Source organism: Tasmannia lanceolata, unplaced genomic scaffold (genome assembly GCF_043159265.1).
Source record: "Tasmannia lanceolata isolate RefF3 unplaced genomic scaffold, GAP_Taslan_0.1 ptg000019l, whole genome shotgun sequence".
Taxonomy (NCBI): domain Eukaryota; kingdom Viridiplantae; phylum Streptophyta; class Magnoliopsida; order Canellales; family Winteraceae; genus Tasmannia; species Tasmannia lanceolata.
Genome location: NW_027518696.1, coordinates 15288641 through 15311616, shown reverse-complemented (window position 1 = coordinate 15311616; position 22976 = coordinate 15288641). Strand labels below are relative to the sequence as shown.

The following is a 22976-nucleotide window of genomic DNA, read 5'->3' as shown; positions in this document are numbered from 1 at the left end:
CCACTAACTTACACCTCATGTTTTGATGGGGTGGGCGCCATTATTTTACACCCATGCATAGGATGGGCCAATAATGCTAGTAATTACATATGGTGCCACTATAGACAACCAATGATGGGCCCCAGCCTACTAAATGTCAATAAACTTAAGAAATAAACAAGTTGTACTAAAGCATTGATATAAATCTACGATACTAACTTAACTCTTGGTTAATACATGGTTTATTGTTTGTCAAATATATTGCTTTGTTTCATTGTTCTCTCTCTCTCTCTCTCTCTCTCTCTCTCTCTCTCTCACCTATTTTACCATCCTTGTCGAATAGATTGCTTTGTTTCATTGTTCTCATGTCTCTCTATTAGTCGAAATATAACTTATTTTTTCTGGAATAGATCTTATGTTATTATATAAGTTATGCTCAGTTCTTTTGTTATTTGTTTCTTTTGATTTAAAATCACTTGCATTTCAGCACATATTAATTTTCTTGAAATATTCTCTTCATGAACCTTTTTTTATGTGTCATTGGTAACAATCTTGCCTTTGTTCTCGTTTCCTATAAAGCGCGTGAGTTGTTCATGTTTCCATTCTTATTACTTTTATTTTTTTATGTAGACGAGAGCTCTGCCTTAGATGCCTTACAAACACTGGCAGACTTATCCGTACATATCCTGTTGCCCAAGTCTGCCGTTGATTCAGGTGAGCATTTTATGCTTTTATAAATTGGTTTGGTTAAGGTTAGACTAAGAAATTTTGATTAAAAAAAGGTTAGACTAAGAAGGGATAAGGAAGGTAATGGCGGTTGGAATCAATGGCACATGGTAGATGCTTTGATACGTCCTAATTTATAGGAAGGTTTAGTTTTGAATCATAATTTGAAGAGTACTTTTTCTCCATCATTATGTGCGTACAATTTTCTTTACTTTCCTCCCCGCTGTCTCTCCAATCTTCTCACTAGTTCATTAAATGTTAGGCATCTTTTATTATAATTAAAAGCAACATTTCTTCATGGGGCTTTTTAGAGGTGAAGACTGACACTATATCTCTCTGGTTAAGTTCATGATGAGGCCCTTAATGGGGCGATGGAAATTCTAGAGAATTCTGTTGATCCAGACCCAAAACTGATCTGCGAGGAGAGTAAACTGATCATATCACCATGATTTCATATTGAGACTAGTAGTGGGCCTTAAAGGACCCGGTCATCAAGGGAATTGGTTGGCTTGGGCCTTGTGATTTGTGGTGATCATTATTAATTTTAGAATTTTGTTTATGTTTGATTTAGCTTGCCGTTCATAGGAGAACATGATTTGTATTTAATGTTGGAAATTTTTACATTTCCAATTAGCAAGTTTCTCCACTGTAAATTCAAACTCTTGCATAAGAGTCTTCAACCACATCAGCTCCTGTGTAGTATGTGACATAGCTCTATGCTCAACTTCCACACTAGATTTAGCCACATCAGTCAATTTCTTTCTCTTCCAAGTAACTAGATTACCATCAATAGATGTAAAATAACCTGCAGTCGACCTCTTATTAGATTTAGATCCTGTCCAGTCCACATTTGACTAGCCAACAAAGTCAAGATTTTCTTGTGGATTATACACAAGTCATTTGCCAACAGTACTCTGTAGATACCTTAAAATTCTGGGCACTTCTTCCAAATGATTTTGTCTGGGATGCTCCGTAAATTGTGACACAGAACTCCGACATCAAAGGATATATCTGGCCTAGTAACAATCAAGTATATGTGTTGTCCATCTTGTTGTCTGTACTCTATACTTGTTTCTGTCTTCCAAATTACTGTTGTCTTTAACATCCAAACTCCTGTCTATCTATACTTATTCCTGTCCAAACTCACATTGGATTCCGTTGGAGTATCAACTATTCTAGCTCCAATCATTCTTGTTTGATGAAGATGGTTTGTTACACATTTCCTCTGAAAATGGACAACAACTTGTTATACATGAGCTACTTCAATTCCCAAAAAAATACCTTAGCTGTCATAAGTTTGCCTCAAATTCTGCTTTGTTACATCAATTCCACCATCATTGTCTCAGAGAATAATGTCATCAACATATGCAATTACTGGAACTACTCCAAATGCCTGTGTGCGAATAAAAACTGAGTCATATGCATGACTCCTATGAAAACCAAAGGGCATAATCAGATAACTAAATTTATCAATCCACACACGTGCACTTGTTTGACTCCATAAATGAAATTCTTCAATTTGCAGATTTTACTAAGCTCTCCCTGAGCAACAAACCATTGTAGTTGCTCTATAGACACATGCTCACTAAGATCCTCATACAGAAACAATTTTTAGTGTTGGGTTGATATAATGGGTGTTGTTTAGCGATTTCAACTAATATAAGCACCTGGTCTGAGTTTTAGTGAGCAACGGGGAGAATGTTTCAAAGTAATCCACACCATAGGTTTGGGTATACCATTTTGGAACCAACTGTACCTTCAACTGCTCTATAGTGCCATCATGCCGATACTTGATTGAAAACAGCCACTAGTAGCCAACAACTTCTGTCCCGTTAGGTGGTGAAGTCAGCTTCCAAGTATGATGACTGCACAGTACTATGGTTCATCCATAGCAACTGGCAGTGCAACAGGATATGAGAATATGAACGGAGAAAAAAACAACTCAGCGTTAAGAAAATCACCTTCACTTGAAAATTAAGGCGTGTTTTCAAAGAAAGTGTCATCCGCACTAATATATAGTTTATGAAAAATTGGATCGAAGCACTTTACAAGGTTTTAAATTTCGGTTTTGGTATCGGTATCAGTCGGCACATAAACGGAAATATTTCGGTTTTGGTTGGAATTTCCGGTGGAAATCTTGTAAAATCACGGAAACATGTATGGAAACATATATGCAAATGGTGAAAATTTAAGATAAAACATTTGGAAATGCTAGAATAAGCTTAGATTCATACTTAGAAACCATCACATAAGCAAGAAAGCCATCCATAAGGTTTAATCACATTGAACATCTAGTGATATGCGTTGAAGGTTTTAAATTTCGATTTCGATCATCAGCAAAGCGGAAACATTTCGGTTTAGGTACGAAATTTCGTCCGAAATCGTGTAAAATCAAAGAAACATTTCGGTTCGAAATCACGGCCAAAATCCAAGTAAGATTCTTTGCCACTAGTTTATTTTTTGTTGTTTCTTGGAAATATCTTAAAGAAATATCGCTGCTCTTTTCTGCGAGCGGAATTGATTTTTGTCCAGGATATTTTGAGAGAAACTTTGTTCTTTTTTTATAATATATATGAGAAGTTGCATATTTCGTATAGTTCGACCGGAACGTTAACAAAATACTTATCATTCAAAAATGAAAAAAACGTTGACAAAATACTTAAATTTCTAGCGAAATCTCTGTTTACAGTGTTTTTTCGATTAACAACAGATTAAGACAGAATTTTTTTAGGTTTTGAGAAAAATAGCTTTATACGATGTAAATCATAAAATCTCTCCATTTTTGTAAATTTCGGTCCAATTATGGAAATTTCAGTCCAATTTTGTAAATTTCGGTTGAAATTTCGAAATGTCGAAGGAATTCATTGAGATTTCGTTTCGGTGGTGATGGAAATAAAAACATTTTGGTTGTTTCGGGGAAATTTAAAACCATGCACTTATATCCCTTATATTTCTATGTATGTGAATACCTAAGAAAAACACATTTTATCGCACGAGGAAACAATTTATCTAGACTTGAACTCAATATATGAGCAAAACGATCACATCCAAATCTCTGAGGAACATGACATAATGGGGAGCTAGGAAAAGGACATCAATAAGAAATTTGATCATTCAAGATAGAGGAAGACATGCAAATGATTAGATTTTTTCTTGTAACAAATAATGTGGGTATTTCCGTTGGCTACCATTTTTTATTTTTTAAATGTGGGTATTTCCGTCTCCAGAGTAGGATCTGCAGCTCAAATTAAAGCCATGAAATAGGTAGTCCAAGATGAGTGCTCTCCTATTCCGAGTTCCCTAGAGCTATGTCACAAATATCTCCGATATTTTCAATATATAGCGTTTTTATCGCGACATTTTGATAAAACGACAAAATCCCGAAATAATCCCTAGATTTTAAAAATATGACGATATTTTCATTTTTATCATAAAATATCACGATATTATCCCGATATTTTTAAGATATTTTTTTATTTTATATTTTTTTTCTTAAAATTTATATATATTTATATATTTCTTTAGTAATTTTATTATTATCGTTTTTTTCCCGTTATAAACCTGAATAAAATAATTTTTTTTAATATCCCTAGATTTTCCCTTGCTGAGAAAATCCCGAGAATGATATTTGTGACATAGCCCTAGAGCCTCCTGTAGCATTGCCAGACAACGGCGAGTTCTCTGCCCCTGTGGGGTACGCCTTATATACTGCTTTTAGGCAACCCTCTCAACAAGTAAGAGATCCATTCGAGAAACATGTGGACTAGTTGAAATAATGAACCGAACCAGGAGAGAGTGGGATTTTAAATCTTCCTTTTTGGGTCCATGACCATCTCGAATCGCAGGCAGTTAGCACCAGGGTTTTAAATTTTGGTTTCGCTCGGCACAAGAACGAAAACATTTCGGTTTTGATGGAAATTTCTGTGGAAATCTTGTAAAATCACAAAACGTATGGAAACATATGCAAATGATAAAATTTTAAGATGAAACTTTTGGAAATGCTAGGAATAAGCACAGATACATACTTCGAAACCAACAAATAAGCAAGAAAGTCATTCATAATGGCTTAATGACATCAAACACCTAGTGACATTTCTGGTCCCATGCCGATTTTGACATCCCAGGCATAAAATACGGGTACTTTGTTGTGCAGTTTAATGATGTTGCCTACCAAATATCATCCTTTACATTAATAAAATGAAAATAAAATGCAAATCATAACATCTTTCTATTTTTTTTGTCCTTCTAACCATTTGGTCGAATTTCAAGAATTTCGACGGAATAATGACACGAAAGGAATTCTTGTAGATTTCTTTTCGGTGGGTATGAAAACAGAAACATTTCGGTCATTTTGGAAAATTTTTGGGGAAATTTAAAACCATGGAAAAAACTCAAAGAACCCAAAAATAAAGTTTAGGGTCCATCATAAATGTCACAAATCCCTCAGCATAGAATAAAATTGGTGCCGTCTCTAACTTTTGTAGAGGTACAAATGTACAATGCATAGGGCTCACAAATATTTCCTTTAAACTCCATAGAAAGGGAGATGATATTTTCACCCCCCCTGCATTACGTGCACACCCCCCTTACAACCTGATTTGACGTGAAAAGTTGGCTACTTGATGTCAAATCACGTTATAAGGGAGGTGTGCAAGTACTGCAGGGGTGTGTGAAAATATCATCACCCCATAGAAATTGTAGGAACAATTATATCTTATTCTTTTGTATTCTTTTCTGTTTCTCTTTCCTCTTTGACTGTCTTGGGAAACCCAAAACATGCACCTCAAATGCATCCGAATTTTTTCGAATATACACTATAAATTTCATTAAGTTAAGATCCATGTGTTAGCTTTACTATTGTTGATGCCTCTCTTTCATTTGTATGGTCAATGAGAAGGCCTAGTTGTCATTTGAATCTCCAATCAAAGTTCTCAGCATCCTCTAGAAGTAGAAGATGCTTTGGAGATCGTCAATGTCTTCAACTCCAAGATCTTACTTATGACCTACTAAATACACTAACTAGAATAATAGCATTACTTAAAATGGAACAAACTGATTATGTACTGAGACGAGATTTACCCTTTTATCACATGTGACAACTAATAACTAAACACTTTGCAATGTTAATCACCGTACTTCATGTACTTTCCTCCTAGAAACTCATAACCCTGATTATCTCCAACTTCGATCCTTGCTCTACCAACAGATGAGAGAAAAGAACCACTGTTAAAACTCCCCGGGTCAATTATCAACTTGCCCGAGTCGGCCCCCTTTTACCTTGGCCGCGTTTCTTGTCCAAGTTGGAGTTTTGCCATACCAAGTCAATCAAAACTCCTTTGGCTTGTTTGAGTTAATGAAAAATTGACACTTCAATTATTGACTGTCTCGAGTCAACTTCTCTTTACCATGGCCGAGTTGTTCTCGTTTGAGCTCGTGTTTTGAAACAGTTGAAAGAACTGCATGTACTGTATAAAGTATAAACCCCCCTCATAAAATAGAGGGCTTTTCCTTCAAATTAAAGCTCGTGAATTGGAGTTGGATCCTCTTTTTTTTTGGTTGAGAAATTCCTATTTTCTGTCATATAGAAGGTCTTATTATTGTGGTAATTTCATTTTTTGCATACATCTCATTAGCTACCATGGCCAATTTTTATGATTCTCTTTTTTGTGCCTTCCTAGAGTCATCTGTCCAGGTGAACGAAGAAAAGAAAGATGTTAATATTGTGGAGAAGCCTAATGGTCCTAAAACCTCAGCACATAAAGATAGAGGGCATCCTTCAATGGCTGGAGTAGACATCCTTTCCCTTAAAAATACTAAACTGGGAAAGGATTCATCACTTGACGTTACTGATATTTCTGAACAAAAGCAGCGAACTTACCAGCCCACTAATAAAATGCAGAAAAGAAAACGAAAATCGCCAGCCACAAAAGTAAGATTTGACTGAAGCAAAAGTTATGATATTTGTTTTGGGAAAATAATGATATTCGTAGGCGTCTCATCTTGTGTTCACCATGAGTTTTTTGTAACTATATCCACTTTATTTACCAACAGCAGATTCCAAAGGCTGAAGGTCATAGTGATTCTCGTCTGAGCGAATCTCATAAGAATGAGGTAGGCAACTGTTTGATTCTTGTTTTTATGGGGCACATAAAGGATTTTTTCTTTGTATGAACATAAATGATTTTTTCTTTGTATGAATAGTTTCTTATATCCTTGCTAAATAGTTTGTCTATCTATCAATCTTTATGCTGTGTACTTCCAATACTTTTGAGATTCAAATTCCATGCAACAATTGTTTTACTTTGCAGTATTGGAGTGTTATGTAGCACACTTTCCTAATGTAATATGGGTTGATTGCATTTCAACTTTCTAATTGTATGAATTTGCTTCTTTTTCTTGGTTGTGCTGATAAGGTGTCATTCATGGGTGTATTTGGAAAATGTTTTGAATTCTATCATATATCCATAGGTTGCATGCATCACCCATGATCCATGCATGCAAATGTTTCTAGTGCTGCATGAGAAAGAACAAAGCATTAAATCACAACAAAAACTATGAAATTTTTTGAAGTTTTGATAGAAAACTCACAGTAGGCGTCTTAAAGCAGGCTCTATACAAGTCTTGCATCACGCATTTGTTTAAAGCTGTTGTTTTCTGCTTCTTGGAAAAAATCTTTATATTTCAGGACGTCATATCTGCTTTTCTCTTTAATTCTACTTTATTATGGTATCATCCTCTTTGTTTTAGAATAATCATTTTTCTAATCCAAAGCATTTTCGTTTTCTCAAACGTTAAAAACCCAGAAAAGTAGAATATTTAAAAAAAATAAGTATATGAGTTAAAAAAATATAAAATATAAACTATCATAAAATTATCGCAATACTATCATGATATTTTTTATGATACTCAACTCAACTCAAAGCCTTTGTCCCAAACTAGTTGGGGTCGGCTAAATGAATCCTTTAGAAAAATTTCATGAAGAATGTGAAAGGAATCTATCCAGCTCTAATCCTAGCTCTAGTTGGGTTCTTTTACGTGGATCTTTTTCTTCTATTCCATCCTATCCAAGGTCATGTTCTTTGTTATGTTCCTAGCTATCAAGTCTTTCCTCACTGTTTCTACCCAAGTTGTTTTCGGTCTGCCCCTACCTCTTTTTACTCCATCAATTTGGCACGAGTCGCCTCTTTTCACCGGAGCATCCAAAGGCCTACATTGGATATATGTCCAAACCATCTTAAGCGGTGCTTTCTCATCTTTTCCTCAATTGGTGCCACCCCCATCTTTTTACGAATCTCTTCATTTTTTAATTCTATCTAACCTTGTGTGGCTGCACATCCATCTAAGCATTCGCATCTCCGCTAGGGGTGGACATGGTTCGGTTCGGTTCGGTTTTGGGGTATACCCAGAACCGAACCATATATAATCGGTTCCTTGTAATTGGAACCAGAACCGAACCATATATGTTTAGAACCGAACCGAACCAGAACCATATATAATCGGTTCGGTTCGGTTCGGTTCTGGGTTTACCCAACCTTCACCAAATGTAGATATTTTGCCTAATCGTATTTATAATCGGTTCGGTCCTGTTTATATATGAACTACAAAGACTAACATGCACGAATTTGGAATAATCAGGCACAAATTTTAACAAATTTGGGCAATGCAAAAATTATATATGACCTACAAACATGCACAAATTGGAATAATCAAGCACAAATTTGGGGGTGAATTAAAATTTTAAAGGCAAAGCAACACGTTAAAGAGGGGTGAATTAAAAGGGGGTGGGGTGATTTTATCAAGCGATGAGGCATTGGATTTTAAGGTGAGGGTCGGTTCTCGGTTCGGTTTTCGGTTCCGGGATCCCAAACCCAGAACCGAACCGAATTTCCATCGGTTCCAGGATACCAGAACCGGAACCGAACCATATAAATATGAAACCGAACCGAACCGAACCATATGTGCCGGTTCGGTTCGGTTCCTTGGTTCGAACCGGAACCATGTCCACCCCTAATCTCCGCTACACTCATCTTATGCACATGCTGCTTCTTGGTGGCCCAACATTCTGAGCCGTACAACATGGTTGACCTCAGAGCTGTCTTATAAAACTTTTCCTTCAACTTGGTAGTGATTTTACGGTCGCACAAAACTCCTGAGGCAAGCGTCCACTTCAACCAACCTGCTCTTATTTTATGGTTAATATCCTCTTCAGTCTCTCCTTCCTTATGTAGAATTGAACCAAGATAGCAAAAGATATCCCTCTTAGGTACATCCTGTCCAGTCATATTTACTACATCCTCATCTCGCCTCCTTACATTACTAAAGTTGCATTCCATATATTCTGTCTGAGTTCTACTCAGTCTAAAACCTTTGGATTCATAATTAGTTCTCCATAACTCTAACTTAGCATTTACTCCTGCTTTGGTTTCGTCGATTAATACTATGTCATCTGCAAATGACATACACTACGTCACCTCATCCCGGATACCTTCGTAAGCTCATCCATAACTAGCGTAAAAAGATAAGGGCTTAGAGCTGATCCTTGGTGCAGTCGTATTGTAATTGGAAACTCACTAGACGTGCCATCCTTGGTTCTGACACTAGTTACTGCTCTATCGTACACATCCTTAATCACATCAACATATTTAGTAGGCACTTTTTAATGATAAATGATAAAAATGAAAATATCGCGATTTTTTTTAAAGTCTCGGGATTGTTTCAGGATTTTGTTGTTTTATCAAAGTGTCACGACTCACGATAAAATTGTGATATTTTGGAAAGGTTGGAGGTATTTGTGACCATGGTTTGAAATTTCGGCCGAAATCCAAAATTTTAGACTGAAATTTCGGATTTCGGTGGAGATCGAAACCGAAATTTCCCGAAATTCAGAATTTCAGCCAAAATTTCGGAATTTCGAGAATTTCGGCCTAAATTTCGAGAATTTTTTTTTAAATAAAAGAAATGTTACAAAATTTCAGCCGAAATTTCGGTCCGAACTTTCTGAATTTCCGAAATTAATTAAATAATATTTTTTAATTAATACTAGATTTCGCCGAAATTTCGGATTTCAGTGGGGTTCGAAATCGGTACTGAAACCGAAATTTAAAACCTTGTTTGTGACTGCATGGTTGTAGCATTCCCTTTTCCTTTTTCCCCTTTGTCATACATCATTGACTTCTGATATCAATCCTAGTTACGCATTTTTAGGGTAAGTTCTTTGTAACTGTCTAATTACTATATTGTCATGTATGTGGGCTTTCCATGGGAAGGAATCTTTGATATCTTTTGTACTGTTCAATATGGGTACCTTGTGTGCTTGTGCCATGTGCTTCTATGGTTCTAATACTTGTTCACACATTGTTAGGTGTCAGCTGAAGAAGGTAGGAAACCAATGAGTAAAGAAAAACGTGTTAATCAAATTGTTCCGTCGCCAAAACAAGGGAAACCGGTCAGACCAGCAGAGCGTTCTTCCTGTACCGATCTGGGAAGAACAGGGATTGACTTAGCTGAATCAAATGTACAAGCCTCCACGACAATCCAAGTTAATTTACCAACGAAACTCAGGAGTAGGCGTAAGAAGGGTCTGCAGAAAACATTGGATCGGAAGGAGCTGAGACCTTTTGAGAATGTTGGCAGTGAACGACCTAATAGATTCCCACATTCAGTCTATGACAGGGCACTTGATTTTAAGGTTCTAGTAACACCCCATCCTTTATATCTGCAGAAAATCCAAGTTCTTGAACCTTTACCATATCACATTTAATTTATTGCAGGACAAGCTTTCTCATTGTCTGCCATCACAAATGCTGCGTAGATGGTGTGCTTTTGAGTGGTTTTACAGTGCAATTGACCACCCATGGTTTGCTAAGAGAGAGTTCGTGGAATACCTAAACCATGCTCGATTGGGTCATATTCCAAGGTTAACTCGTGTTGAATGGGGCGTCATACGAGGGTATTTTGCATATATCTGATTCTTTTATGATTTTGAACTGGGCTTTTTTTTTTTTTTTTTTTTTCAAATTTTGATTTATGTCGTGGCTTCACTTGTAATTTCTAATGTTTTCGGGTCGTTGCAGTTCTCTTGGAAAACCTCGACGATTATCCAAACAGTTCTTACGTGAAGAAAGGGAAAAACTTGAAAAATATCGGGAAGATGTAAGAACACATTATGCTGAACTTCGTACTGGTGCCAGGGAAGGGCTGGCAACAGATCTACCTCGACCATTATCCGTTGGACAGCGTGTTATTGCTATTCATCCTTGTACAAGAGAGCTTCATGATGGTAGTGTGCTAACAGTTGATCGTAACAAGTGCAGGGTTCAGTTTGACCTCACTGAATTAGGATCGGAAATTGTCATGGTAATTTTTTTTAACCTACTAGTGCTTATTGCTTTGATTTTTTATTCGTGTCATCAAAATAAAACCTGTTTGTAATCTTCCTGCATGCTTTTACTGTGGATGTAAGACATGGTAATTCAGCATCAATTTCAGCAGAAGGAAAAACTGTTCGTGAAATTGATAGTATTTTTTCTTTGTATTTGATGTCTACTGCTGATAGGATTAGCTGAATCTCCTAAATGAATTGAAGACAAAGTGATAGGAAAATTCAATTTCTAGATCAATTACAAAAGTTAATTGAGAAGGGAAGATAGTGGTATGTGAAAGACCAAAAGAGCCAATTTCTCAGAGAACTATGATTTGTCAGACGTCGCTTATGATTATCGACTTGACTGTTATACTTTCTGTTGTTTTGCTCTAGCTTCTCGAGTGTCTGCTCATGTATCTCCTTGCCGCACTTGACCATATCTTTTGCATCATGATGAGGGCCGTCCTAAAGCCCATATTCTAATTTTAGGTGTCCTTTAAGTTTCTTGTAAGTTCCTTAAGATATAGGTTTTAAGTCCCTTAAGATATAGGAGGGGAGGGGTTTGTACAATGAAGTGCCATTTTTTTGTTGGTGTACAAACTGTTTGAACAGTATGGGAAGATGCAGAGCGTTAATGGAGGACAAAGATGGGGTAAGGTTCTGAGTAAGAGGGGGCGTAGAATAGCCAGAGCTGCTCAGAGAAGGAAAGAGGGAAGAATGGGAGACTGGACTTGCAGAAAATTTAGTTTTCTGAACCTTCGATGGAGATCGGTATGCTGGAAGTGCGGAAAAGTGTGGTCGGGAACAGATTACACCTTGAACCGAAAGAAGAATGGTCTATTGGCCCAAAATGGTCAAGATTTAAATGGTATTCCACCTGTTGTCCGTGGGGTAGGAGTTGCTGCCGGAGAAATGGTGGATTCTGTCCCGCAAGTCATTGAAGGCACGCCATATGGCGGTGGCAGTGATGTGGTACCTCTGTTGTTGATTGAGAATGCCCACCGGAGCTTTTGGGGAAGGATGCTCCAAAAACGGTCTGGTAATCTCCCTGCTCTAGAGCAATGGATTAGGGCGAGATCTGGATTGAGAACTCCCCTTTAGATTTACTGGCTGGATGTCTTAGAAGTCATGGTTTTTCCTCCGGAAGAAGAGTCTCCTTTAAGGGTTTGGGATAGATGGTTAAATGCTAGAAACTCTCCTTTTACAGAGTTAATGCGATGGTCACAAAAATTCCCGAATGTCAAGAAGGCGGACTGGTGTTGAGTTATTGGAATTCCTCCCCAAGCATGGTGTGAGGAAAATTTCAGATCAATTGGAAGCAAGATTGGTAGTGTTACAATGGTGGATTTCTCATGCAAAGCAGGAAGGGGCTACAAAGAGGCAAAAATGCAAATAGAAACTCACGGTGATCAGCCAAGAGTCTTATTTATTCCCGTGAAGATAGTCGGTGAGAATTTCTGGGTCAAAGCAGCAAGAATCCACGAGGATGCAGTATCTGTGTTGGAGGATTCCTCTGATACTAATGAAAGGATGTCAAAACCATCTTTTGGGTAATAGAAAATATGATTCTTCGTTGGATATCAAGCGTGCAGAAGTTGATGGGTTGACGGTAGAGGCTTCACCGGAAGTTGTCGCTGAGGTTGGGAGGGCGCACGATAGTACTAATGTGCTGGCAGCACATGATAGGAACTAGGCGCAAGCTAGCAGGCACTTTGAAATTCAAAATTGGTGGGGGACAACTGGTGAAAATCGTCAGGAGCAGCATTTTCGTGGCCTGGAATCCAGTTGTTCATTGGTATCAGACGTTGAAAGGTGAGAAACGTTTTTGGGTTATAAGTCCATTAGCCACATGGAAGGTGGGCCAAGGTCAGATAAAGATAAGTGTGATGGTCCTTCTACTGAGGAGATTTGAAGGGTAGAGGATATGGGCCAGGCCTATCCAAATTTTTGTCATGGTGGCGTGGATCCTGTTGTGTTGAGTGGGCCCTTTATACAAATTATAACAGACCTGGTGGGTATTCTTAAAGCTGCCCGTTTTGCGGGGCCCATTAACTCCAGTCCATCTAATAGCAGGAATTCCCGAGAAGACGTAATTGGCGATCGGCTGATAGGCTTCTCTCCGTATGGCTCTCCGTCATCTCCGGTGGTGGTCGTAGCTTCGAGGGGTTTGAACTCTCCTATTATCCCTTCGCCGTGTATCTCTGATGCTAATCGTAGCCATCGGATTAAATCTCGGTCCTCCAGAGTTCTCCAGGATTACCATGATTTGTTAAGCATTGCATCAACCTTGGACTTCAATCAGGCGGATAGATTGGAGGGCTTTGGCAGCGATCGCTCTTCCCCGAAAAATTATGTAACCTCTGTGCCTGAAGAAGGGGAGGCTATGGCAGATTGTGGGTCACCCCCAACTACCAGTAGCCCTCGGGTTGAGAATCCCTTGCAAAATATGTTTTGCTGTGAAACAATATTACCGAACAACATCACAGGTACGTGGTGGTCGATTAATAATTTAAATTTTGGCTTGCCTTTCTCCTCTATTATCTTGCAGGGCGTAGGGTATGTCAATAATGTGTCTCCGGAAGTAGTAATCCCAGATCCACATCCTAGATTAGTTATGAGCACAGTGCCCTTTTCAGAATCTGAAAACCTAGCAACTGTTCTGGAGAGGTTATGGAAAATGAAGTGCAGGAGGAAATAATAGTAAGTTCTACGGAGGAGGAGATGTCAGGTCCCTTGAGCTGGAGGAATTCGGACATTGATTTGCAAGAAATTTTTGTGAATCACAGCGTGTCAGCCGCTAGAGTGCTGGGATTATTTTTTCAGGGAATGGAAGAGAACCCTCGGGAAATGTTTGATAAGGCGGAGAAGTGAGAGAGAACAATTTGCGAGACCACTCGGATTTATCTAATACGGAGGCGACTAAGACAATGATGCGGGAAATATCTAGACTACAATCTGGGGTTAACTATGAAGGAGCATTTCAGAACTGTAGTTCTATGAAGGTGAGAGAAGGCTCGGGGAGAAGTAGCTTCATGGGGAGAGGATCTCGAAAACGAAGTTATCAATGAAAATCCTATCTTGGAACGTGAATGGTCTTGGGTCTTTGGATAAGAAGGCACAAGTGAAATACATCATTAGAAGGTCGAAGCCAGTTGTAGTATGCATTTTAGAAACTAAGTTGTCTGGAATGAGCAGGGCTACAGTTAAAAGCATTGGCGTGCCAGGGCATTGGGACTTCGTATTAAAAGATGCAGTTGATCTGTCAGGAAGTATTCTGGCAGCATGGGATCAAACTGAGGTGGAAATGGTAGAAGAGTGGATTTGTAACTTCTCTGTATCTGTGGGCCTCACTAACACATGTGATGAGTCAACTTGGAACTTGACAGGAGTATATGGTCCTATGGATAGGGCGGAAAAAACCTTTTCTGGGGGGAGCTTGTTGAGATCCAAAGGAAATGGTCTTCCCCTTGGTGTCTTGGGGGCGATTTTATTGAAATCCGGGCTATGGAGGAGAGATTAGGTTGCTTTAGCTTATCTCGAGATATGGTGGCTTTTGCCGATCTTATTGCGTAGTTGGAACTAATTGATTTACCTCTTTCGGGGGCGCAATTTACTTGGGCGAGAGGTGGTAGTCAGAGCAGAATTGATAGATTCCGCCCTAGATGTTTGGATTGCTATCCTGATGTATGCCAAAAAGCTTTAGACCATTCGGTATCTGATCATTGTCCGTTGCTTTTAGATCCCCACTTTAAATCTTGGGGGCCTACCCCCTTTAGATTTGATTTATCTTGGTTGCAGAGCCCTAAGATGGAGGAATTGTTAGGAGAATTGTGGGTCAACGCTAGAGTGGAGGGCCTGGCGGAGTTTGTTATTGGTTCGAAACTTCGCATTATTAAACATAAATTGAAAGCTTGGAACAAGGCAAGGAGCAGAGAGGTATATGAAAGGAAAGAATGGTTGATAACCAGAGATCAGCATTTGAAAGCAGCCTTGGACAATGGGTCGGATAGCTCCGTTATGATTGAAGTAGTGGGTAGGTTGAAGGAAGAACACAAAAGTATTCTTCAAGAGGAGATATCTTGGCGGCAAAAATCTAGAGTAAAATGGTTGAAGGAAGGAGATAAAAACACAGCTTGCTTCCATGGTATAGCTAGTGCGAGGAGGAGAAGAAACCGGATTGATTTTCTCAAAATTAATGGTGTCAAATCGGATAACAAGGAAGCAATATCTAAGGAAATTGTTGATCACTATAGTCGGCTCTCTTCTTTGGAAGATACTTTTCGCTCTACTCCAGAAGGTGTAGAGTTCAAAAGTATTGTGGAGCTCAATAAGAAAAATCTTGAGAAACCGTTCTCTGAAGAGGAAATTGAAAGGGGGAGGGGGGGGGGGGGGGGGGGGGGGTTCCCTAGGAAAGGATAGAGCTCCCAGTCTGGATGGTTTTTGCTTGCCATTTTTCCAGACTTGTTGGGAGTATGTGAGAGAAGATATATTCCGGTTCTTTAAGGAGTTTTATGATGGCCTAGAATCAGATTGAAGTACTGGGGCAACCTTCATAGCCTTGATTCCAAAAATTAAGGGAGCATCATAAGTGACGGAGTTTCGCCCTATTAGTTTGGTTGGATGATTGTTCAAAGTACTAGCCAAGGTGCTAGCGGAAAGGCTCAAGAGAGTTTTGCCTATCATTATTTCGGATTGCCAAAGTGCATTTGTGATTGATAGATAGATCATCGGTTGTTCTCTTATAGCAAATGAAGTTATTGATTATTATCAGAAGGAAGGTAAATGTGGTATTGTATGCAAAATTGGACATGGAGAAGGCTTACGATCCGGTGGAGTGTAAGTGTTTGAACTACCTCATTTGTAGAATGGGTTTTGGTGGCCGGTGGAGATCTTGGATAGAGAAGTGTGTGTCATTAGCGTGGTTCTCTGTCTTAATCAACAGAGTTCCTAAAGGCTTTTTTAATTCTTCAAGGGGATTAAGGCAAGGAGATCCCCTCTCCCCGTTCCTTTTTGTAATAGTGGCGGAGACTCTCGTCAGGCTAATTCAGAAAGGAAAGTCGTGTGGCTTAATTGAAGGTTTCAAGATTGGGGGGACTGAGGTTGAAGCAACCCAATTGCAATTTGCTGATGATACACTCATTTTCTGCGCAACGAAGTTGATGGATGTTAGGAACATGAAAGCTATTTTTCGATGTTATGAAGCCATAACGGGTCAGAGATCAAAATTTTATAAATCTAGAGTGTTCATCATCCACCTAGAGGAGCAAGAAATTAAAGGTTTAGCTGAAATTTTGTGGTGTGAAGCTGACACTTTTCCATCCACCTATTTAGGGCTCCCATTAGGAGCTGGCTGGCCTAGGAAGGAAAGTTGGAGCCATATTGTGGAAAGGGTGGAAAGAAGATTGGATACATGGAAGAGAAATCTGGTCTCAAGGTGTGGGCGAATAACGCTTATAAAGCGATCCTTCCTAACATAGCAATATACCAGATGTTAGTATTCAAGTGTCCTATGAGTGTAGTGAAAAAGATTGAACAGATTTAAAGGCGCTTTTTATGGGGAGGTACAGACGATAAGCAGGGAGTTCCCTTATTAAAGTGGGAAAAGGTTTGTAGGCCGCAGAAAAGTGGTGGTATTGGCATCAAGAGAACAAAGGAAACTAATTTGGCTCTCCTAGGAAAATGGCTTTGGAGGTTTGGTAAGGAAACCTTTAACCTATGGGTTAAAGTAATAGAAGGAAAATATGGTGTCTCCCCGGGTCATTGGATGTCAGAAAATTGCTTCAGGAATCTGAGAAGGACGGTTTGGAGGGATATTCTGGATATTAATTCAAAGTTCTCAGAAGGAGAGTTTATGAAGGTGACAAAATCCGGTTTCTGTTAGATAAATGGTGCTCGGTTCGAACTTTAAAAGACATGTTCCCGTAGTTGTATGCAAATGCCTCGAAAAATGACGGTTTTGTGAAGGACTATATGGAAAAAGGGAGGATGGTATTACTTGGAAACTTCATTTCAGAAGGAATTTCTTTGAGCGGGAGCTTCATTCTGTTGCAAGGTTTTTGGACTGGAAGTATTGGAAAAGGAATACATCAAACAAGTAGGTGAAGACAAGAAAGAATTCATATGGAGACTTTATAGTCAAATCCTTCTACCATAACTTAGTGACATGCCCTGCGTCTTCCAACGTAGCTAGAGTGTGGGCATTCCATGCACCACTGAGAGTGTGCACCTTTGGATGGGCGGCTTCACGAGAAAGAATTCAGACGGTGGATTTCCTAAGAAAGCGAAAGATGATAATAGTGGATCATTGTGCCTTATGCATGGAGGCAGGTGAATCAGTAAATCATATGTTCATACATTGCAAAGTTGCCAGAGAGGTTTGGAGTATGCTATTGTATAGATTTAGTATGTCATGGGTCTTCCTAGAAAAAAATTATCTATCTGCTTCAGGCATGGTCTATTTCCCCATGGAAGAAGAGGGGTACAATTCTTTGCAAAGTATCCTTCATTGCTACCATTTGGGTTCTATGGAAGGAGAGGAATGCTAGCGTTTTTAAGGGAATTTCTAGAAGTTCTGCTTTCTTTTTTTCAGAAGTGTTAGCTTTAGTGATATATTGCGTGGAAGCTCTCCCATCTTTTAGTTTCATCCCCACCTTCAAAGTATGCGTAGGTTGGAGAGAGGTATGTGCAAGTAATGCTATTGACATCAAGCAAAAAGTAATACAAGAGTGGGTTTTGAAATTAAAACTTTGATGGGTCGAGCTTGGGCAATCTGGGGCCGGCCAGTATTGGCGGGGTATTGCGAAATGAATTGGGTGTGGTAATTTGGGCGTTTGCTGGCCCTATTGGGGTAGCGGATGCGACGGAGGTGGAGGTTGGGGCAGTCCATCAATGTATAAAATTATTGTATGGACCTCCTCAGTCTTTTTTTGTCTCTTTATTTGTATGGGATCTCCTTAGTCTTTTTTTTTCACATTTTATGCAACTGTCTACCATTAAAAAAAATTAAGTTCTAAGTTCCAACGTCCAAGTTTCCAACCATCAAAAACAAGAAAGCCCAAGCCCAATGACTCGACTTGACTCGTAAGAATCTTAGTTTTTCAACTCGACTTGCCGCAACTTGTAAGAGTCACCAGACAACTCGTAAGAGTTTTCAACCGAGGTGAGTCATCCATGCAACTTGACTCGAAAGCCTAGCGACTCGACTCGACTCGACAGTTGACTCGTACGTCTCGTAACAGTTTGACAACTATGGTGATGCTTCATATCCGAAGGTGTGATGCCTAGGAGATCCCCGGTGTAACTCCAGTTGAGTTTTCTATCCCACTTCTCCTCTCTCTCTCTCTCTCTCTCTCTCTCTCTCTCTCTCTTTTCTCGTCCCTCTTTAAGGAAGCACAAGCGTCAGCTTTCCTCCTCGTTCCCTCTCTTTTTCTCCCTTTTCTTTATTTCTTTTCTCTTGTCTATTCTCCAAACCTGTAATCCATTGACCATCTTCCACCACAAGCCCACCAGTCCACTTTCCTCTCCTAAGGTTTACCTCAACCAGTTTCGTTAATCATTCCCAATTCCTATAATTTAACCAACCTAATTATGAGTTTAAAACCCATTTGATATCCTTTCTCTTAGCTGTCCAAGGTTTACAATCTTTCCCATAGTCAACAACGGGACATTTCATGAAGACTGTTGGGGTTTGTCACATAGACTACCTCAAACAAACTCGTCCCTATAGATCTACTATGCAAAGGTTTATGTGCGAACTATGTGGGAGGTAGCGCTAGATCTTGTTATCTTTTGCTTTCTGAATACCAATGATCGATGCTTTTCAAAAGATCTTTGTGGCTACGATTCAGTACCTTGGGTCTGTCCATCCGTCTGTAAGTGATATGCACTGCTATAATGCAAATGTGTGCTCATCCTCAAAGTTCTGCAAAAGTGAATAAGTTGAAGTTGGGTGAAAAGGCCCAATTACCTCCACTTCCCTACTTTTACCTACACCAGTAGCATTTTATGTCCGACTAGAATAACTTTTAAAGGGATTTGCTAGGGCATTTCGCGGCTTACTTTTGCATCAGAGAACAGCCACATAAGATGAATTAAATAATGAGACAAAATCTGCTGAAAGCCTTACCGCGAAATTCCCTAGCAAATCCCACTTTTAAATATGATAACAGATAACTGAAATAAAAAAATTATCTTCTAATGGCAAGGGTCATGTGGGCCCTTTGGTGGGGCATGACTCCAATGCATGCCAATCCTTGGTGGGCCATTGCTCACTCATGCATCATTTTTCCCTAGTTGAAGAAGAACTTGGCCCTGAGATCAGCTGCTCCAAGACACCGATCTCCTCGTCATTGTAACTGTACTGTAAAAATCTGAAACATTGAATATGTTTGAACTTTGCATGTCATTTGGCAAGTCAATCACGTGAGCGTTACTCCCAAACTTTTTCTACATGACTAATGGTCCATCTTTTTGTTATTTCTCGTTGTACATACCCACTGGAAATCGTTGTTTCTGCAAATAATTGTGACAAGAGCACCACTTGAAACTCTTGATGTTGATTGTGTTTGTCAGCTTGACTCTTATAATTTGAATTGCCTAGGTCTAATCTCTTTCTTTGTTGCTCATGTAGCTGCCTAATTTGCATCACCATCATTTTTCACATTACCACTGATCTTTTCCAAAACTGGCAATGCTTCATATCAAGAAGACTATTGGGATTCTTCCCATAGACCTCTAATGGATTCTTCCCCGTAGTCTACTCTACGACGAGTTATATTTAATTGTGCATGAGGTAGCATTAGATCCCTCTATCTTTTCTAAATGTCAACTATGCTTCTCTAAATATTTCCAAGCCTATGATTCATCACCCTGGTCTGCCCATGCGCCTGGGGCTGTTACCTTTCCACGAAATTTTCCAAAAGCATGGTTTTAAATTTCGGCCGAAATATTTCAGTTTCGGCCAAGACCGAAACAAAATATGCAATGAATCGTTTTTTACAGGATTTCATCGAATTCTTGCCCAAATTCTGAAATTTCAACCGAAATTTCGTTTTCATACTTATAAGATTTCCAGGTCCACCAAAATTTTAAAGATGTCCACCGAAATTTAATGATTTCCACCGAAATTGCTCTAATTTCCAATGAAATTGTCAAAATTTCCATCTGTCCATGCGTCTGGGATTGTTACCTTTCCACAAAATTCTCCAAAAGCATGGTTTTAAATTTCGTCCAAAATCCAAAATTCCGGCTGAAATATTTCGGTTTCGGCCAAGAACGAAACAAAATATGCAATAAATCATTTTTTACAGGATTTCGTCAACAGTTCGCTGAAATTCCTACAAGATTTCCACTGAAATTGTCCTAATTTCCACTGAAATTGTCGAAATTTCCACCGAAAGTTTAAACCCAAATTTACATGATTTCATCTGAAATTTCCTCTGAAACTGAAATATTTCAATTTCGGTGGTGGCCAAAACCTACACCAAAACCGATATTTAAAAATGCTGTCCAAAAGCGACTAAGTAATTTTGTGTCACTATTTGTCATGACTGTCCTATGCACCTCATGTAACTTCGCCATTGAAAGTTTGTGTTTTCCATCTCCTTATTCATGTTGTTCTCTATCTTTGACGGAGCCTAAATAAGTGCCAAAATAACTTTTGCACCATCCTTAAAAAATATATAATTATTTCAGAACCATCATGACAGTTACTGATGAAAAACGAAACAAGACAAATCTTTGAAATTGTTTATCTATGAACCTCACAATCTTATATGCTTTAGGGTGCTTCTTTGTCTTGCATTGGATCTTGTCAAGCATGATCTGGGACACAATATCCTCACAATCGTGCCCATCAATATTCAAGTTCACACTTGTCTATTGGTAATACATCATGTGTGGAAGATGTTCGCGCACAATGAATATTCCTGTTCCGCAACCTTTGGGGATATCATTCTCCTTTGGATGACTAATAGCTCACCATGATCGCTCTGTATGACCTCATCTGTTTCCCCTTGTTGTTCGGAGTCAAAGACTTGGTAACTAGCGTCCCCCTCTTCATCTTCATCCTCCTTGGCTAGATTTGAAATTTGTTTGGGCAAGCCAATGATGTATGCCCAAATCCAAGAGAATTTGAAGAGCTCAACAATGCCTCCTTGCTTATTTGCATGGCTTGTACACTTGCACATCTCTAGTTGCTGACATTGATGGATTTTCCCTTCCAAAGGCTTGTAGTTTGGGTGCAGGAACTTCATTGTGTATATTGTCACTTTCCTGGTTAACTTGTTGCGTACGATTGGAATTTCTCAACATGCTCGTTGCATTATTCTTCCGCCATATTGTCCCCCCCCCTAACGCCCCCCACCCCTCCTTTTTTTTGGTTATTCTACCTTGATCTCTACGTTATGTACATCATCAGTTCAGAATAAAAGAGGAAACTCTTCCTTGTAGTCATCCTTCGTTTGATCCCCTTGCTCCAAATTCTGCATCCTGTGATATAAGATTCCATCAGTATTTTCTTGCAAAATGTTGTCTGTAAGTTTTTGTCTTGCATTTTCTTCATCATCTTCTCTCATTAATCGATCTTTGGCTTCTCCATACACTCTCATCTTGCCTTGAGTTGTTCCCACCATGCCGAAACACTTTTCCTCATGGCCTAAAATTTTACTTTTTTATGATCTGACACATCCTTATAATTGAGCACCCCTTCCACACTGTTCAACCAATCTATTAAATCTTTAGCTTGCCATCTTCATTCAAAATCAGGTACATCAACTTTCGTACCGAAATTCATAAGGCCACTTTCAACGAATTAGATAAATCTAGGCCTTTCCTCCCTCTCATTTGGCTCAGCATGAGGAATGCTTTCAAAGAAAGGGTTGAGATTCAGATCTTCTGATGCATGCTTGGTTGCTACGATCATGTTCTTGGATCTCGTGCTGAACTTGCCTTTTAATGCTTCTAATCCTGCAGTCTCTTCTCTGTGGATGATTTTGATGACCCCTCTACCCTGGGCTCTTCTTGCAGCCCTATGAAATTAATTCTAATGAATTCTCATGCTAACCTAGGCTCTGATATCAAGTCATGAAGGATTTTTCACTAAATCAATGTAAGATGATCGTCAAAATTGTTCCAAACAATAGAGATTTAAATAATTTATCACGGGATGATTGGGGATTCAAATGATCCCTAATGCTATCAAAAGAATAGATCTATGGAAAAAGTAAGAGATTAAGCAAGTATTAGTTCACATGAACAACAATCAAGAAACTCGAATCAAGAGAAGAGATATTAAGAATAAGAAAATCAGATTCTTGAGAATAGCCAAAATCTAACAAAGCTCACACACACACACCCCTCACTTAAGCCCCCTACTCTAACATAAACCAATACCCTATTATGTCCAACTCAAATGACACTTAAATTAGAGTAAAGACTAACTAAACTTAATTAATTAAAAAGATCTTCTAATGTTATTCAAGGGTAACATGGGACCTTTGGTGGGCTATGGCCTCCTGCTAATTCTTGTTGAGCCATGGCTCATGTATTCATTAATTATGATGCTCATCATATTTGTCGACCCGATTTCTTTTGCTGGTCAAATTTGCTGTGGATCCTTGAAACGAGCAAGTGTTTCACTAGCTTTTGTCGAGTTTGCTTGTCTCTTGTTTCTCACATCCATGCATCTTTGCCAATTCTTAGGAGGATATTATTCATATATATCCTTTGCTCCTCTCTTGCCTCTTGGTTTGTGTGAGCAAAGCCCATAAAGGTTATTTGGTCATTAAGAAGAACTTTCCTCTTGGTTTGTGTGAGAAAATCCCCTAAAGGTTATTTGGTCATTAGGAAAGAACTTTTGAGACAACCAGATAATAACAAGAAAAATAAAAGGAGGCTGGCATGGCTAAAA

General features: G+C 38.9%; 1 protein-coding gene across 9 annotated transcripts in view; it reads left to right on the top strand.

The window, feature by feature from the left end:
- The window catches only part of LOC143852659 (protein ALWAYS EARLY 3-like), a 73711-nt gene that overhangs the window by 32023 nt on the left and 18712 nt on the right, over window positions 1-22976 (top strand). For 8 of the 9 annotated variants that reach the window (XM_077362167.1, XM_077362170.1, XM_077362169.1 and 5 more), the window contains 6 exons: window positions 610-693; window positions 6384-6634; window positions 6757-6816; window positions 10067-10393; window positions 10476-10654; window positions 10779-11061. In XM_077362167.1, the coding sequence (XP_077218282.1) occupies window positions 610-693; window positions 6384-6634; window positions 6757-6816; window positions 10067-10393; window positions 10476-10654; window positions 10779-11061 (1184 nt within the window). The remainder of the gene's footprint in view (window positions 1-609; window positions 694-6383; window positions 6635-6756; window positions 6817-10066; window positions 10394-10475; window positions 10655-10778; window positions 11062-22976) is intronic. The other variant, XM_077362172.1, reaches the window with a different exon arrangement.